Consider the following 18239-nt stretch of genomic DNA (forward strand, 5'->3'; position numbering starts at 1 on the left):
GTACTTCCATCAGTGTCCCAGCACAACGACAGCCACACCACCAGCAGGCATCCAAGAGGATGTGGGGACAGTAAGGACAAATGTCCCCAGGCCCCGGCTGAGGACAGGCACAGCACAGAGCACAGCTTCTGCCCCGATCCGCAGGTGCTTAAGCCTCAACAGCAAAGGGGAGGCAGAGATTTGCCTGTCCCCTGGCCATGGTCAGATGCAGAGTTGTGCTGCACGCATTGGCTCCAGCAAACACTCAGACTAAGCAGGGACACCTCTAAATGGATTAGAAAGTGGAGCAGAGGTGCCTGATCTTCAATCAAATGAAGGATAATCAGACACAGCACTGAGAGCACCCAGGAGCCCTGTGGGAAGCCCAGCAGCCTGGGAAATGGCTAATTTGGATTAAAACCAAACCACCCAAAGCCGGATGAGTGTGACTGGCCGGGCTCAGCAACAAGCCCTGTGCAGGAGGGATGCAGGGGCACGGATGCTGTTTTACAATGCATGCAGGGCTGGAGACGTGGAGCACCACAAGATGCACTGAAATGGGGTGTTGTGGCTCAGGGGTGGGCTGGGCTCTTTGGTCAGCAATGGGCAAATTCAGGGTTCAGGGTCTTCTGGATGGGAAACAGGTGCATGGAGACCTCAAGGAGAGGCACCACAGTGGCACTCATGGAAGCTGCCATCTTCCTTTGTTCTTTCCCAAAGGGGTGATGGTTGATGCCAGCACCCTGCTCAGCTCCTGGGGGATTCTAGCAGGCCTGAAAGTCCCAGTAGGTCTGCCCTCCCCAAAAGCCCAGCTCTCAGCCCCCTGGGCAGCCCCAAGGAGCAGTGAGGGTGTGACAAGGTGGGGTCTGGAATTAAGAATCGCCAGAGGTTTCCCAGGACATCGGTGGCCCTCTGCACAGCTGCCTTGGTGAAGTCTGAGAGCCTGTGTTCTCCCTCATCACAGATAGGGACAGGGATTCTTGCCAAACCCCCAAGCCCTGGGCAGGGCATAGATAACCGCAGCCTGACGCATGAACACATCTGGACACATCTGGAGTGCTGCGCGTGGCATCCCTGGGTCACACCTGTACACAGCAGCCAAGCAGGAGGGAGTTGACAGATGTGCCAGGGTCCTACGGTACTGCAGAGAGCACCCGTGCCCTGGTCAGGGCTTGATTCCCATTGCCAGCACTCAGCTGCGTGCCCCCATGCAGCCAGGAGGGGAGAGGGATTGGAGCTGAGAGCTTTCAGCCCGATTAAGTCGCGTTCAGCACTCCCACATGAATAAATAAATCATGTAAAGAAGCATTAAGGCAGCTTAGTCTCCCCAGGAAATCGCCCTGGAGTTCTGCCTTTTTGGGGGCTGAGGGGTGCCCCTGAGGATTAGGAAGGGGGGTCTCAGCTATGTGGCAGCCAAGCCCCAAATGGGCACAGGGTAGGGGGACAGGAGCTCCAATAAGGAGCATTCCTGGAGCACTGCTGCCTGCCCTATCCATGGGTCTACTCCACACCCAGCCAATATGCTGGACCCATGGCATCCAGCTGAAAGGGTGCAGAGTGCCCTTCCCCAATCAAAGTATTCCTAAGCTTGCACATCATTCACACAGCCAGGGCCTGGCTCTTTGGAGGCACCAGGAAAGGGATGTCAGCCTCAGGCGGCCACTGAGGTGTGTGGGTGCTCAACCCTGCTCCAAAAAAAGGTTTCTTCAAGCAATCAGTCTGACCTCTCCCTAGTCAACAGGGTCTGACAAACTGCAGTAAGCTCCCGGGCAAAGCAGACATCAGGGAGGAAATACCAAAAAGGAGGAATAGGATGGGACAGACACATGGGAAGTCCCCCTGTACCCTGCACAGCACCCCGGGGCAGAGAACCGCCGCGTCCCACTTACCTGGTACATGCACATGCTGGGATTAATCCCATTGGGCAGGTGAGAGCCTTTGGGTTTGCTCCCCGTGTTCATGTTGAGCCCTCATCTCCTGATAGGGTGGCCGTACCCGGACCCCCCTGCGCCCAAATGGGGAGAAGCAGGGCAGCAGCAGCAGCAGCAGCCCAGGGAAATTCCCCATCTGTCACCCACACTCATGGCATCTCTCACCGCAGGGCAGGGAGCAGCAGCGGGGCACCCAGCCGGTCTCTTTGCAGGCACAGAGCTGCCACCGAGTGCCTCTGTGCTGACCCAGTTTGTTCCGTCTGCACGCTGCCCGTGCGTAGCATGGGGGGACCCTTTATTGGAGCAGGAGCAGGGAGTAAATCCGTGCTGTCCCTTAATCCGAGGCGGCAGGGCGGGCCGTGCGCTCAGGGTGACCTGGTGTGCTCTCTGCAGGGAGTGCAGGAGGAGCAGAGGGGATGTGAGCCCCCAGCATGTGGGAAGTGGCAGCACCGCTGCCTGGCATTTGGGCACGACTCAGAGCAACTCTGGGTCATGGGGACCCCAGGAGCTCCTGGGGAAGCACTGCTGGGTGTTTTGCTTTGGGCAGCCTGTGGAGAGCTGAGAGAGCCCAGCTCCACGCACAGGGACACAGGTTGCTTTCCTGCTGAGCTGCCTTCCCCTGTCTGGAGCAGAGAAGGGATGCAGAAAGCTGGCCGGCCACCAGCCCAAGCTCTGCCTTGGCTGATGCCATTCATATTCACCTCCTGTCTCCCTGGGGTGCCCCAAATCCTGATGCCCAGGTGAGGCAGGAGGATCTGAGGTATCAGCACCAGCAGGAAGTGTTTGAAGCCTCCTGCTTCCCTTGGATGCTGGGATCCCCCCATATTCCACTCACAACGAAGCCCCCAAATCCTGCTTCTCCCCGGTGTGGGATGCTGCAAGACCCCACAGGAAGGTAGTCAACTGCAGTGCTGCTCTGCTACTCTTCTCCTGACCTCATCTCTCCTAGCAGAAGCTGAGTCTGAATCCAAGTCTTTGGAGCACCTGGAGCGGGTCCTACTGGTGGAGGAGCCGGGAGCACCGCAACACCCAACTCTCAGTACAGCCAGCAATCCCAGCAGAGCCACGGCAAGCCCCAACTCCCCCATGCCCTTACCTGAGGGAGGGCTGAATTGAGCTGCCTCTGGAGCTGGTCACGCTCCCGCAGAGCCTCCTGCAAGCGGCTCTGAGTGACAGAGAGCGTCTCGCGGGTCTCCCGCAGGGTGTCCAGCAGCTTGTCCCTCTCGTCCAGCATGTTCACCATCAGCTGCTCGAAGTCGGCATCAGCCTCGGAGCCCTGGGGGGGGCCCAGAGGGTCCCCCTCGCTGATGGTGGGCATCACCTCACACATCATGGTGGGGCGTGACAGGCAGCTGAGGATGCTGGAGGTGCCCGCTGGGGTGCTGGTGGGGGCTGTCGAGCCGTGGGGCCCCGATCACATTGCTATGGGCTCTCACATAGCAGGGAAGCCGGCACTGAAGAGGGTAACGCGATGCTGAAGGTGGGGGGATGCCCCATCCCTTCTTGGGTGCCCACCGAGGGCTAAGCAGAAACCAGCATTGCTTGAGCAGGGGCACAGGGATGGCCTTGGCACCCACCAGGTCCTCACAGTCTTAAATCCCCCTGATCCGCTGCGTGGTGCTGTCAGTGCCGTTGAAGCCTTTTGTGCTGCTGCTCTGATGCCTTTTGAAGGGGTTGGGGCATTTGTGAGCCACGGGGATGCTCAGAGGGGAACGAAGTGACCCTTGGGGACACGTCCCAGTGGTGAGCTTGAGCTGGCAGCAGCACAGGGCAGCTCTGGAGGATACATGGGCTGCTTGGGCATGTTGAGAAGTCAGATGAAGAAGAGTTGCTCCCCTTAAGGTGAGTTGAGATGGTCCCAGCTGGTGCAGAAACGTGTCTTTATTTGGAATTTAAACACAAGGTGGTGACCTGCAGTAGAGATGACAAGAGTTCAGATCCCTCCTGCTGCCCCCAAACTCCACAGGGTACCCACCCAGAACACTGTGCACCCAGTCACACCCTGGTGGATCAAAAAGATGGGCTCAGCACCCACAGGAACGTGTTGTGTGGTACCCTGCTCCCATGTAGCTGCTACATAGCAGCCAGTGTGGTACCAATCAGGCCTTCAAGGGGATGATCCTGGGGCCAAGCAGCAAAACACAATGTAGTGAGATCGATGCAAGAGCCACTTCTCTAGTGCTGGTTATGGGATTGTTACCCCTAACACAGCAAGTTTGTTTTATAGTAGATGAAATGCTTGAGACAATGTCTGAAAATCCCTATCTCACCTCCTTTCAAACCAAAAGGTGCACGCTGACAAAAAGATCTTCATGCAGTTATGGACCAGAGCAGCCTGTTCTGGACTTCTGAACTGGAATAAAAGGCCAGCATCAAAGAGCCTGAGCACAGCAAAGGCAGCGTGTGCAAGGAGATGCTTTTGTGCACAGCCGGCCATGCAGGCACCCGAGACTGAGGGAGCTGTAGCTCCATTCTTGAGCTGACATTGGCTCATCAGCTGATGGGAAGTTTGACACAAAAACCCTCTAAAAATAGAGAAGCTCTGGCAAAAAGCACCAGCCCCTCAACGTGCATCCAGCGCGGGTTACGCTGCAGGCCAGCTCCTGTGCAGGGATACGGGGTGGGGGTCCCACAGGTGGCTGTCCCACAGCCTCTGCCTTATAGATATAAGCATCTTGGCAAAAAGGAGTCTTATCCTAGGGCTAAACCCTATCAGGTTGAGCACAAAACCCATACGGAGTGGCTTTCATATCCTGTCCCACTGCTGTGCCTCTGCCTGTGGGTTGAGAATGGAGAAAGTGTGTCTGTGCCATGGAAAGCCAGATGTCCCCAAGCGCAACGTAATGTGAATGGCAAAAGCAGCCCCATGGCTCATCCCCCCCATGGCTGCTGGAGAGGAAGTGAAGGAATTAAGGCGTGAATTAAGAGACATCAATCACAGCACAGAGGAATGAGCCTCATGGGTGAAGCTTTGAGGGAGCTCAGAGAGGAGAAATGCTGCAGGGAATGACCGGGACGTAAATCTGATGGCAGCGATGATGGGATGGAAATGTATCCCAGCTGCAGGAGAGACTCACATGGCACGAGCAGACTGAGACAGCCTTGGTGGCTCCTTGTACCCCATAAGAGGAATCCAAGGAGCTGGACTCACGGGTGCAGGAGGAGGTAGGTCCGGATTTACCCCATGCATCACACAAGGGTACATTTTCCCCGTCCAGCAGGTACAGGTGTTATGGAGGATGTGCACTATGACACAAGTTCTGCTACAAACCTCAACAGCTGGAGAGGCAGGGATGAGCCTTCCTAGCACCACAAAGCACTGCAAAAACCCCTTTGAAGAGCACAGGTGGGAAGCTGGCACATGTCTGTTAGGGCTCTACAGCTGCCCCATGACAGCAGCATCCCTCTGCCAGTGGGTTTCTAGCAGCTAAATCCATGATGATGCTTTGTCACCTCCAAGCACTGCTTTGGAAACATTTGAGCCACATTCGACCATCTCCTGGCTGAAAGCTACACACCTCTCAGGACTGGGAAACACCCCCTAACCGTGCAGGCATTGGTCACATCCACAACCACTGCAGACACACACTGACACTTCTTCAGCCCAGCATGATTTAGCATGGGATCCTGTAACATAAATCCTGCTGGAGCAGCCAGGATGGCAGCTAAGAAAAGGAGAAGTCACCTCCTTTGAATCCATTCATGCTCCCACTCCACAGACTTGGGAGAGATTATTCTTGTATTATTTCTGGCTTCAGTCATCACGGCTCAAATCAGAGCAACAGCAAAACCACAGTCCCCAGAGCAGCGCAGCTAAAGAGAAGGACGGTCATCCAGGGTCCTTCTGTTGCAGAGGTTTTAGCTTGATGCTGAGTGATGAAGCTGGATCCAAGCTGGGTTTGATTGTCTATTGGGGCTGAAGTTTGCTTGGTGAACAACAAAAAGCTGAGCGTGCAGGGATGTGCACAAACACAGGGACGTGCACATTTGCAGGGAGCTCACCCCAAGTGTCAGCTCACACCCTCCAGAGATGGCTTTGTTCAGGACAGACCGCCTCAAACCACTGGATTTTCTCCATTCTTCAACCTTTTATTTCCATTCACCTTCTCTTCCATGTGATGCTCAGCATTTCTCAAGCAGACCCGAATGCCCAGAGAGCCACCTATAAGCTCCCTGGGGTCACAGGTGTGCACTACCACCCACAGTGTTGCACACTTGCCCGTGACTCCAGCAGCAGCAGGGCAGACCAGAGGCAGCCCTTTATTGCTGGATGGCAGAAGGCTCCAAGCCTGCTTGCAAAATACCGCCTGTGAATCTCAACTTTTCAACTGTATCTGCTAAAACCACGTAAATGCCACTGCCTGGGTTTAGAGGGCCTTATCTGATGGGATAATCATTGGGTAGAGGAGTGGGGATGCGAGGAGACAGCTGGTGAGCTGAGAAAACAGACACTGAGCAGCTCTAGCATTTTGCTGGGTATTTTTAGCCCCGCAGGGCTGCCAGGCACAGCCTTGCTGGAAGCAGGTTTGTTGCCGGTGAAAACGTACTTTCTTTACTACCTCTCCCCTCAAAACTCTGCATTCCCCACATTTTGCTATGGCAAATCAGCACAGCCGTGCACTGCCTGCTCGGCGAGGATGGTTTGCAATGACAGAGCCCAGATGTGGAGTAGCTGATGGAGAACAGGGGCTTGTTTTTTTCGCCCCTGGGCTGCTTATTTGCTCAGTGTGACACCGTGGCAAGCCAGGCTGGCAGTGAGATGCTTGGCACCCACACGGTGCCCTCACTGACAGCCCAGGGAGCACACTGCCTTCTCTTATATCAGGGAAAGAAGCACTCCCAGTATCTATCTATGCAGGCAGAGACAGCCTTGTGGGATTCCTTTGAACGGCTTCGCTCTCATCTCAGCCCTGACAAAGGAAAGGGGAAAAAAAAAAAGCAAGATCATCACCCCAGCAGGCAGCTGGCAAAGCGGGTTTCACGCGCACCTCGGAGGCAACAAGCTCGTGGAGATTGATCATCCCATAAAAACGTCAGTTTGATCTTTTCCACTCCTAGAAAATCCTCGTCAGCTGCCCAGCCTGCCCTCACAGGAGCAGCACTGCACAGCCCACACCGACACCCGCTGCTCACAGAGCTCAGCATGAGGGCGGCTGCCCCTCCATGCTGCCCCCCACCCCATGCCCACTCCTTTGGGAGGAAGGAGGAGGATGATGCTCTTTTGCTGCAGGCTTTTCCTTGCAGCGCTTCTTTTTTTCACCTCTTCCTTGTGATGCTGTGTTAAACAGATCCAGGGTCGTATCCTGCAAGCATCCTGCTGATGGCTCTGGTCCTTCCCAGCTTTGCTGGAGCTGAATGCTGCTTCAGAGCAGCCATTCCTGACCCGTGGGACTGCTCACGGACAGCAGAGCATCCACAGGACCTCATGGACATCTCCACGCCACAGGGCCCACCTTCACTGGGAGATGTGTTAATTACAGGCTGAGAAAATGGAGATCACTCCTGCACATGAGACAAATGGGATGCTGAAACGCCATGGCTCAACAGAGCAAACTGTCATTGTCAGCATAGAGCCTGGAGATGGAAATCTCTACTCATGCTGGGTGTCTGAGACGCCTTTGCCATGTGCTCGTGCAGAGAATGGGCTGGGATGTCACCTCCGGAGGCATTTCTCCCACAGCAGAGCTGCTGCTTGTGGCATGCTGTCCAGATGGGGCTTGTCTGCATTGGAGACAGCTGGCTGAGCCCTGCAAGGAGCTCCCCACATCCCTCTCCAACCTCACAGGCTTCAAGGGTCCCTCTCCATCCTTCCTTTCCTTGCTGTGCTCAGGCACAGACCCCCACCTCTATGCTTCACACAGCTCCACTTAGCAGCACTGTGCACAAACTCAAGCCCCTGGCTTCTCCATTCTGGAGGAGATGTAGGAAAAATCTTCATTTCAATAAGAAAACCAGCAGATCCAGCCTCATCCCAGCAGCTCTCACAGTTCCTTACATTTACACCCTCGCCTCAGAGGAACCACTGGGGTACATTGTGGCCTCTGGGACCTCCAGTAACTGAAGAAGGACAAGGAAGACCCAATATACAATGAGGCCCATATGCTGGTGGCATCTCCACATTCCACACTGCAGCCCTGCTGATGGCAGATACTGCACAGATGGCACTCAGCCGTTGCCAGGGACAGCCTGTGGCCAGGACACCCGGGGACAATGAGGGAAATGGGGCATTCTGGCTCGAAGTAAGGTGCCAATTTTTCAGCAGTAAAAGATTGATTCACATACTAAAGGGTGAGGTGGTTTTGCTCATGGGGAGTCATCGCTGCTGAGATCTGTGCTGTGTGTAACTGAGACCAGGTGTAGTGGTGCTTGCTCTCCTTTCTATCTGGTCCCAGTGCCATGTCCTGGCAGGAGATGTGGCAGGTTTGGACCCTGTCTTGGAGGTGGCAGGGATGCAGTGAGTGGCTCTAAAGCATAATCCAAGGATCCTGCAAGCAGTAAGAAAACAGCGACTCCCAGCATCTGATCTTAACGCTCACCCCTGCTCTGAAGGCTTGCTCCAAACCCACAAAGCTGTTCCCATCCTCAGCCTTTGCTTGTTCCAAGCTGCTAACTCAGAGGAGAAACAAGGAGGAAACATGTCCAGATCTAGCTGCTTCTTTGCAGTAAGTAAGTGTTAGTATTCCACTGATATTTATAGTTCCCTGTGGGAGGGGAGGCATTACACACAACTTCCAGCGGGTATTTTCAGAAAGCCACCTGCTCACCACCACTGTGCACAAACACCATTGTTCTGCAACAAAAAAGTTCGTCAGACGATGAGCTGAAATCTCTGCCACGTCCTTCGGGGCTGACATGGGCTGACATGGGCTGACATGTGTGGGGTAGGGGATGGTGAGCACCTCAGCAGGGGCTGGAACCACATCTGAGCTCAGCCAACTGTGCCAATACGCAGGATGTTACTGCTTGGAGAGCTTTGCATCGGTGATGTTACGGTCCCTGACTTAGTTTCCCTGCTTCTGGATGCAAATCGGGCTGTCTGTCCCCCACCTGACCCCAGAGAAAGGCGAAACCTGTTTGTTGCTAGGAGCAATCTGGCATGCTGGGGTAAAGACACCAACAGGGACTGAAGGCCAGATCCAAGGGAGTGACACTGACTGCAGGTAGGACCCAGAGCGGTGGCTGTGATTTCACGTGGGGGTTTTGCCATGGGCACATCCCTCCTGCCACTGTGACATTTGCAATGAGGAGTTATTTCACCCAGGACACCGCAGAGCTGGGGCTGTCCTCCTCGCTGCCAAACCAGCACCCACGTGTGCTACTTTATTCAGCAACTGAGGAAGAGCTGCCAGCACGAAGGGAGCTGCTGAAATCTGCACCGGGGGTGCAAAGCCATGAGAAAAGCCATGGAGGAGCCTCATCACCCAGCCAGGCATCGGCACCCATGTCACAGCCAGCAGCTGGGGCTCACGGCACGGCCCTGGGCATAAGGGAGGCTGCAGGCTGGAAGGAAACCCGGCTGCAAACACAACCCAACGCATCTCCACACCCAGGAGCATCGTCCTCACCTCTGAGCATGGGCTGCACACTTGGAATGGTGTCGAGGAAAAGCCCAGGGAGGTAATTAGTGAGCCAGAGTGGCAACTTGGGCTTTTAATGTGAAATTTGGGAACTGCTGGCTCATATTCAGAGCTAGCAGCGGGCAGACTGGGGAAGTGCCCAGTGCTGCTGGCTCCGGTTTGGACTGCGGCAGACTTGGGAACACATCACTCAATCTCACTCTGGGGGCTTTCACAGCCAATGCAACCTGAATGGGAAAGCAATGCTCCAAGAGCACGACCCACAGCACTGGGAAGCCTCCAGAACTCAGCACTTCACCACCACTTTAGCACACAAGGAGAGAGAGAGGCAGTGAGACCCCAAGCCTTCCCTGTGCCCCACATTCCACATCCAGGGGCGTGAGGACACCACTTTCTCCCACTCTCCCCAGACATGGGAGATGTTAATTCTTCCTACCCAAGACGAGCACCAGGCTTAGGCTCTGGATGGCCGCAACCAAAGGCATCTCAGTTTTGGTAACTCAGGGATGTGGGAGCTCCCATTGCTTTCATCCCCTGTGCTTTCCCTTCCTTATGCAAAGTGCAGGCTGACACCGTTCTCCTCCTGGCTTTCGTTTCAGCAAGTTGTTTAATCAATTTGCTGATGGCAGAGCAAACGTTAACCGCTTTTCACCAGCTACAGACCCTCCTTGGTGGGGAGCAGAACCCAGCATCGCGCTCAGCTCAGTGCAATTGGGCACCAAGATAACGGGGCCAGATCCACACAAGGACAGCCCTGTGGAAATGCCCTCAAGGTTGCCCTGCAAGGCAGAGAGGGTGCAGGCAGCCGGGTGTCAGCTCCTGGCACCGCATCCCTGTGGTTTATGGCAAGTGACACAGGCAGAAGCAGCCGCACGGGGACATCTGAGGACAGTGACATTTAAAAGGCAGCCAGGGGCAAGGCACAGACACTGGAGCTCTGTCTGCCTCTGTCTAACCCACATTGAGCAAGTCCACATCTCCAAGCCACCCTCTTCATTAAACACGATTAGCCCACAGTCAGAGCTCGCTGGCACACAGCTTGCAGGCACACACAGCGGCCACGTGCCGGCCCCAGCCAGGCAGTGCCGCGCTTTTCAAGCCTGGTTTCTTGCAAGAGGGAATTATAGGTGGTGACTCTGCCTCTGCACATCCCCAAATGTCTTGTGGCACGGGCTCGCCATGCCACTGAAGTGTGCGTCCCAAAGGTGCTGTGCTTTGGGAACTGAGTCGAGAAGGGAGATGCACATCATTGTCCCTTAAGAGAACGGTGGAATCAGCTCAATCCTTATTAGCCACCAGAGAAACCACACAGAGCACATCAAAAATACCCAAGCATGGAAAAGCTCCACCTGCAGCTCACTCCTCCTGGACTCCATCCACAAGGAAATGATAACAGCACGGCTTCCTCCAAAGATCCCAGGGTCTGGAGAAGATGGGGAAGAATAAATCTGGCTTTGTGAACATCACCAGCTTTCAGCAGAGCCCCTGGGCTTTGCCCAGCTCCTCTCACTCCCTTCTTGCTCTCTCTGTTAACCAGCACCTCTTGCTCCAGCTAACAATCTCAAAGTACCCCATCAGGGATAGAGGTGCAATAGGGCAACTGGTCCCTTGAGATGTTCCCAGAGAGGCAGAAGATGATGCTGGCACTCTGGGGCATCAAAGGAGAAGTGAGTGTGCTCCAACTCACGTCGACTCCATGCCCAGTCAAACAGAATTGGGAAAGTTTTCCCAGTGAACCCATTACCTATCCTGCTTGGCATGGCCCCAACGGTGCCCTTGTCCTCATCCTCTGCACCAGCACCTGGCGTGGTGGAGCTCAGCACAGAGCTGTATGAGCAGAGAGTGGGAAACTGAAAAGCATCAGAAGCTCCAAATTGAGCTAACTAACATAACTTTGTTCCTAACTAACATAAAATGGTTCCAGATAGCATGGGGACCGTCATGGTTTGCACTGGGGCTCTCCTCTGTGCCAACAGAGCTCACATCTGACCTTTTATCATCACAAAAAGCAGCATTTGTTCAGCTCAATTTCCAACTCACTCCCTCTTAAAACGTCAGCTCTGTGGAGCCAGGCTGACACAGTGAGATCTGCATCCTTACCAGTGTGCCCCAGGTGTGTATCCACCATGCAGAGCCCTGCAAAGCCAGCCCCACAGCCCACACCCCCATCCTGTCACCAGGCCTCAAGCTGTGCCTGGGTCACCCACAAATCTGCAGAGGCAGTGACCCAAACCACACTGTTGTCATATTTCCTTCCATCAGCCCAAAGGGCACGAGCTGGTTTCCATACTTTCCCTCTGCCTGAGGAAGGCTCCTGTGGGCACTCGAAATGTGGAGGTCAGGAAAGCTTAAAATGCTTGGAGGGTGGATGGGGGCATGAGGGTGAATCCAGTGATGGGTGCCTTCTCTATTCAACACATGCAGCACAATAAAGCTCACGAGCTGAAAGGATGCACACAGGGTTAGGGTAACAGGGAAGTGGGTTTTGGAGGATGCTGCAAACTCTGTTTTAAGAATGTCTGAAGTGGCAATACTGAGTCACAGCCTGAAGCAGTGATGGAACACCTGGTGGGAAAACAGGGCCAACCCAGGAGAGCTCAGGTGCATGCAATGCTGCTGAGTGATAAAGGGGTGGAGTCAGGATCCACTCCTTCCCAGACCATATTTAAGGGCTGGCAGTGTAGGTAAGGGGATTTTGTTGGAGATCCTTGCATACTTGAAGCCCTTCTGAAGGTAAGCAGCTTCTTTCCTTTATTTCTGTGCCTACAGCTGTTGCATTTGAGCAAATCCTTACTTGCTACAGCCTGGGGCTTTGCTGCTCTGCTGCTGTTGCTTTTTCCATTGCATTACACCATCTTAACACCAAGGGAGTCTCAGGAATGAGGGGAAGAGTGTGCAGGCATCCAGCCAACACAGCGAGGTAGGGAGCAGCACCCGAGGAGCCCTGCAAGGACCAGAAATGTCATTTCCTTCAGTCTCTTTCTACAGGCAAACCAAGCACAGCAGCTAAGATGCTTTTTAGTGAGTCTAATTACCACATTTGCAGGCAGTTTTAAGCTTCTGTCTTCTTTATAGTATGGATTTGGATCCCAGATGTCTTACAGTGCCCAGCTCCTGCTGATGTTAGTGCAAGTGCAGCCAGCTACTCCTGCCCAGCTCCATCAGCTATGGACTAGGATAGTTCATCCCAAAGCAGCCTGTCCCTGGGACTTACGTGGTCACCACTGCAGTGCTGCAGTCCCTCCAGGCAAGACAGGGGAAAACAAAGTGCCAGAGGTTGGTGGGATGCTCATCCAAACAGACGTGGCTCCAGCAGCATGCTCTGCTCTGACCTTCCCAGGCTCAGATGTTCCCTGTGGCCATCAGCCCACCTGAGATGACCTTTACCTACTGTGTGATGTGGGAACATTGGATGGTGCCCAGGATACGCACACCCAACAGACAGAGCTCCCTGAATTGTCTGCACAAGGAAATGCACCGATTTATCTGATTTTGGAAGGGGTCTGGGTTGGACAGCTGCAAGCTCTTCCCTGCTGTCACACAGTGGATCGAGGCCACCTTGTTAGGAGTGAAACTTGCTGCTGTGTTTCACCTTGCTAATATCCACATCAGGGCCTTTGCCAAGCCTGAGAGATGAAAGAAGATAAAGATCAAATCTTCCAAAGACATGGAGGAATCTAGTTCCTGAGTCCCAAGAACTGAATTTCATCGCAGATTGGCTCTCCCCACTCCCTATACCCCATGTGAGCATATGGGCATCCTCTAACTCAATATGCTCAGGGAACCTGAGATAAGACAAGAAGGCTTCTGGGTCAACCTTGGTCTTGCGGAGGGTAACAGATGGGTTTTCTGGTGGGACTGACATCCTGAAAAGCAATTACACATGAAGACATCCCCAACAGACTATGATGTGCTCTGGCCCAGGGCCCAAGTCATCGTGGGTTTGGATTTTAATTAGGCCCGTTTTGGGTATCTGTTCTCTACTTCCCTCCAGATAATGATTTAATTATTACAGACATGCCTTCAAATTAGCAGCTTCCTCAGTGGATTATTCAGCTGGGATCTCCTCAATTACAGTGCCCATCTCACTGCCATTAAAAGAAGAGGCAGGAAAACACAAAGGAAAACTGAAACTTCCTGGAAAAGGAAACCATGCAGGCACCCACCTGCTGAGCAGGGGCCACTGTCAAGCTCTTCTCCTCCCTTTATCTGTATCCCACAGTGGATTAAGAAGCCTAGCTCTAAAACACATGCTGAGTGCCTGCATGATGCAAGACCATGGATGGCATAACGGCTGCTCATGTCCTCCTGTCACTGAGCCTTGGTACTCAGCAGACCACAGGCAGGTGGGGAGTCCAAGGGTGAGAAGGAGAGAGGGATAGACTGTAAGGTAGGACCCCAAACTACTTCTTTCTAGTAGGATGGCGTGTCTGGTGATCCCCAGAGGGAAAGGAAATAGGGAGACATGGTGAGGACCCCATTTATTGCCCTCTCAGACAGCTCCCTGTTGTGAATTACTACGGGGGTAAAGGAAAGGCAGGTGATGGTGGGAGCAAGCAGAAGATAAGGTACAAGTCCTGACAGCAAGCCAGACCTACTCCTTGAGTAGTGGAACCAGGCAGGGACTGTGCCAGGCTCCAGCAAGGCTCCAAGCCTCAGGGATGAAGGAGAGGATGTGCACATGTAGCTCCCCATCCCTTGCCACAAAGCTCCAGCCGCACAGTGAGAATCTCTTTTGGTCCTTTTCTACCAAAGCATGTGAGCTTTTGGCTGCAGGAGCTGCAGGATTTCACCTGCTGGTAGTGCTGGGACTCCCATGCTACAGCCAAGGAAGTGGATTTTGCAGCAGTTGCTGGAGAAGCACTGCTACCTCTCCCTGCTGCAATGGGAGCTGGGGCTGCAGTGGGAAATCTCTGCTGGCTCCTCTGTCACTGCAGCTCACAGCAGCTTAAACCAGCTGCAGCTCTTGCTGCTGCAAGAAGAGCCCTTGAGCACAGCCACCCGTGAGTCTGCATCTGGAAACACAGCCTGGGTCTCAAAAGGAGCCTATCGCCCTATTTTTGTGAGGCTACAGCAGCCCTTCTCCTCTGGTTCCCTGCCTGAGCACACAAAGCAGCTGGGCAGTAAAACAGCTGGTGATGCAGCCTGTTTCCCAGCTAACAGGGCTGGGGACACAAAGGCCAGGCATTGCCTGTGTCTGTCCACCTCTCCTGTGGTTCACAGGCCTGGCTGAGCTCTCTCTTCCATTGGATTTGCTACGAGACCATCATGCTTGAGAGGGAGTGGGGTGAGGGAAAAGGCTGTGCCAACACAAGCCGTTTCATTTCCTTGAGAAACTGGGCTAAAGAAGATGGGAGTGGAAGTGACACAAAAGAGAAAGAGGATATTCATTAACCCGATAAAACCTCCTGGAATATGATAACAGCAGCAATAACAGACACCTCCCCTCTGGCTGAGGACAAAGAAAGGCTTCCTAGTTATGAAGAACAGGAAGAAAATTGGAGTGGAAGAAAGGAAATGATGTCTGAAATGTCAGATGTTATTAAAAAGCCTTTATCTAGGGGAGAAACGATGAGAATGGGGATACGATGGGAAGCTGAACAGCTGGAGAATGAGTGGGATGGGGGAGAAGCATGCAAGCAAGACTCTGCTGGCCCCTGACAGCCACACAGTGCCTACGGCAGAGGCCAGCTTCTGGAGGCACACGTGGGGCTGTGCAGTGAGGGCAGCAGCCATGGGAGCCCCATCAGATCAATGAGCCCCACAGAGCTGCTGTGCAGCATCACCAGCCCTGCTCCCTGCCAGCCCTGGGCCACGCTACTGCCATGATGTGACATCCCTGCTCTGCAAGTGGATGCTACCACGCTTTCTCAGGGCATCATCAGCACAGCCAGGAACCCACACCTACCAGAATCGTGAGCTGAGAAGCAAACGGAGCAGCCCCTCCAGCTTCCCCATGAGCAGTGGGACCAAGCTGCAGGTGCTGTCCTACCACTGCAGGAGCTGAGCTGTAGCACACGCAGCTGGGCAGAGCCCCAGCTGGTGCCCACACCAGGTGAGCGTGGCCTCATGTGGCCCCAGCTTTTCAGGCTGATGACCAAGGAGAGGAGCATGTGGGCTGGATCAGTGTCACGCAGCATTGCGGGCTCTCTGGCTCCCACAGCAGTGAAGGCAGCTCCAGTCCAGCCCAGGAGGCTCAAACAGAGCTGCTCTGGTTCTTCCAGCACAGACACAACGTCCCTCTGCTGCTCACGCTGCTGAGATGAGCCGGCCCTCCCCAGCCTCTTTGGCATCTTGCAGGCAGCGAAGCGAGGAGATCTGCAGGCAGGAGTGGCTCAGACTCCCCACTGCAGCCTCCCTGCTTGGCATCGCTCTCTGCTGCTTCCCTGCCAGCTGTGTTTGTGGGTAACACCCCCAAGGGGAGACCCTGACATGTGCAAAGCCAGCTCCCACCCAGCAAGTGCTGGAAGCAGGCACACGCATGCAGAGCCTTGCCTCGGCTCTGCTTTAATATGCATGCAATATGGCCAGAGCTGCTCTGAATCTGACAGGATTCACTTTTCAGAAGAGAACAAGCAGCAGCCAGCAAACCGCACGCATCTCCCTGTCAGAGCAAGGCTGGGGCAGGCAGGGTGCTGGGAGCTGTGGCTGCACATGGGATGGACTCTATTGAACTCAGACATCATCTTCAGAGCATGATACGGAGACAACAAAGCTGTCACAGCGGCTGCTGTCATCTCAGCATCCTCCCAGAGCTGCCAGTCTGCACCAGCTGCAGCCTAACTGGATACCAGCATTACCAGCACTCACCCTGTGCCAAGGCGTCCTCCCAGATGCACTGCGTGTGTCACCATGTGTGTCTGGAAGCTCCTCCTTCCAGAGGATCAGCCTCAACCCAAGCTGATGGTGAGTGAGGTAGATGGAGACCACAGATCACCTGAGCACAACCTGCAGCACCTCGTGCTTTGGGGAGGAGGAGCTCAGGCAAACCCTCACATGTGCCATAGCTGCTGCTTGATGGAGACTTTTCCCTTTCCTCCTCCCCAGCATCAAAACTTGGATGATGATCACTGGATTGTTGCCATCGCTTTGGGGCTGCTATATTAAAAAAAAAGGGTTTTCATTTGATCATCTGCTTGTAGTTAATTTAGTTACAAGAGTTTTGCAGTGATCATTTTTGGAGATGGCAATCAGAGCATCTCTGTAAGCAGAAATGGCTATCGCTCCCCATCTCCTTTGTGTTTACATGTATATAAAGACATTTTGTCTCCTAACATGAAGCCAAAATAAGCCCCAGCATTGCTGATCATTGCACGGCTCTCCATGAGCGCCGGTGTTGCTTTCAAATCACACGTCGTCAATAAATCTAATTCTAACTGCCCTGCAGCAAATGGCACCAGCCTGCACTTTGAGATCCCTCCCACATGTACTCCACTGCCTAAAAATACCAGTGCTTTAATTCTCAAATGACTTGGCTATTGTACAGCCACCTTTTTTTTCTTTTTTTTTTTTTAATATATATATATATTGCTGCATGGCTCGGTACAGGACATCTGTTATGCTACAAAGGGTGAAATTCTGCTCTTGAGATCCGGTGTTTAAATAATGTAACAGCTCTCAGAGTAAAACGAACAGAGTCCTTTTGCTCTGCGTGCTGTGAGGTGTCTCACTGAGGGGTGTTTGGGGAACCAGAGACCAGGAAGGGAAACTCATCCCTGATGTCTCACCTCTGCATCAACCAAAATACAACCCAAAATTCAACCCACTGCCAAAGAGAATGCAAACTGTCTCTGGTGACCGTCCCAAGCATGCTGGCAGCACTCAGCCAGTGCTGCTTCTGCCTCAGGACAGAGCACACATGGATCTCAGACAGACAGCATGGACAGAGCAAACCCTGTCTGGACCTGGGCTGGAAGAAAAGATAACTTTTATCAGGAAAGATGAGTTTGCTGGCCAGGAGAGCTCAGCATTAAACACCGACAGGGCTACGATAAGCCATGTTGTTGTGCTCAATGATAGGAGACTGTAGAGCCCTCGCTCTGCCCTCAGCATCCCGAAGATGCAGGCATCCAGCACTGCACTGCCAATGAGGAGCAAGGACAGCAACTGTTCCCAGGCAGATGGGAATCTCCAGGACTTCCACTCATCAGCTCTTCAACAGAACCAGCACTTCCAAGTGGGAAAGCAGTTCCCAGCCTTTTATTTGCCATGGGTCCTTGAGGGGTTTTATGTTTGCACAGAGTGCAATCCAAACCCAGGCACGGGGCAAACCCACAACCTGGCCAGGTTCTCCTATGGATGGTGCTAGGATTTCAAGGCATGATGCTCCATCTCACCTCAGGGACGTTGGTTTTGGACCCATCCCCAAAGGACAGGAGAGCACAACTTGTACACCTTGACTGTGGGATTGCTCTGAACTCCATGGCAGGCTCACAGCACCCCGAGCCACCCAGGTGCTTTATGAGCTCTCTCCCACAATGAGAATGTCATCTCACAACCTCACCTGGAGAAATCACACTCTCACAAGGAACTGATGTGTATGTGGGACAGTTTGGGACCAGAATAACTTCACCTCCTGGCTGATCAACGTGTGAATAAATCTGCCTCAGCCAAAAATAACCTCTGGACCTTTTATTGCTCCTTCCTGCAGTACGCTTGAGGGGGAGAAGCCAGAAAGAGGCTGAGATCTGGTCAGTGAGTACAGCTGCCAGGCACTGGATTACAGGGAAGATTAACTGGATGTTTGAGGGTG

The 18239-nt window shown here is 53.7% G+C and overlaps 1 protein-coding gene across 2 annotated transcripts in view; it reads right to left on the reverse strand.

Annotated features, from left to right (window-relative positions):
• Nucleotides 1-18239, reverse strand: part of PPFIA4 (PPFI scaffold protein A4) — a 43654-nt gene that overhangs the window by 22382 nt on the left and 3033 nt on the right. For both annotated transcript variants that reach the window (XM_090124706.1, XM_090124705.1), the window contains exon 2: nucleotides 3007-3821. In XM_090124706.1, coding sequence (XP_089980832.1) covers nucleotides 3007-3243 — 237 coding nt within the window. In that variant the 5' untranslated portion in view covers nucleotides 3244-3821. The remainder of the gene's footprint in view (nucleotides 1-3006; nucleotides 3822-18239) is intronic.

The sequence above is a fragment of the Phasianus colchicus genome, chromosome 25, assembly GCF_987193195.1.
Source record: "Phasianus colchicus chromosome 25, bPhaCol1.hap1.1, whole genome shotgun sequence".
NCBI classification, from domain to species: domain Eukaryota; kingdom Metazoa; phylum Chordata; class Aves; order Galliformes; family Phasianidae; genus Phasianus; species Phasianus colchicus.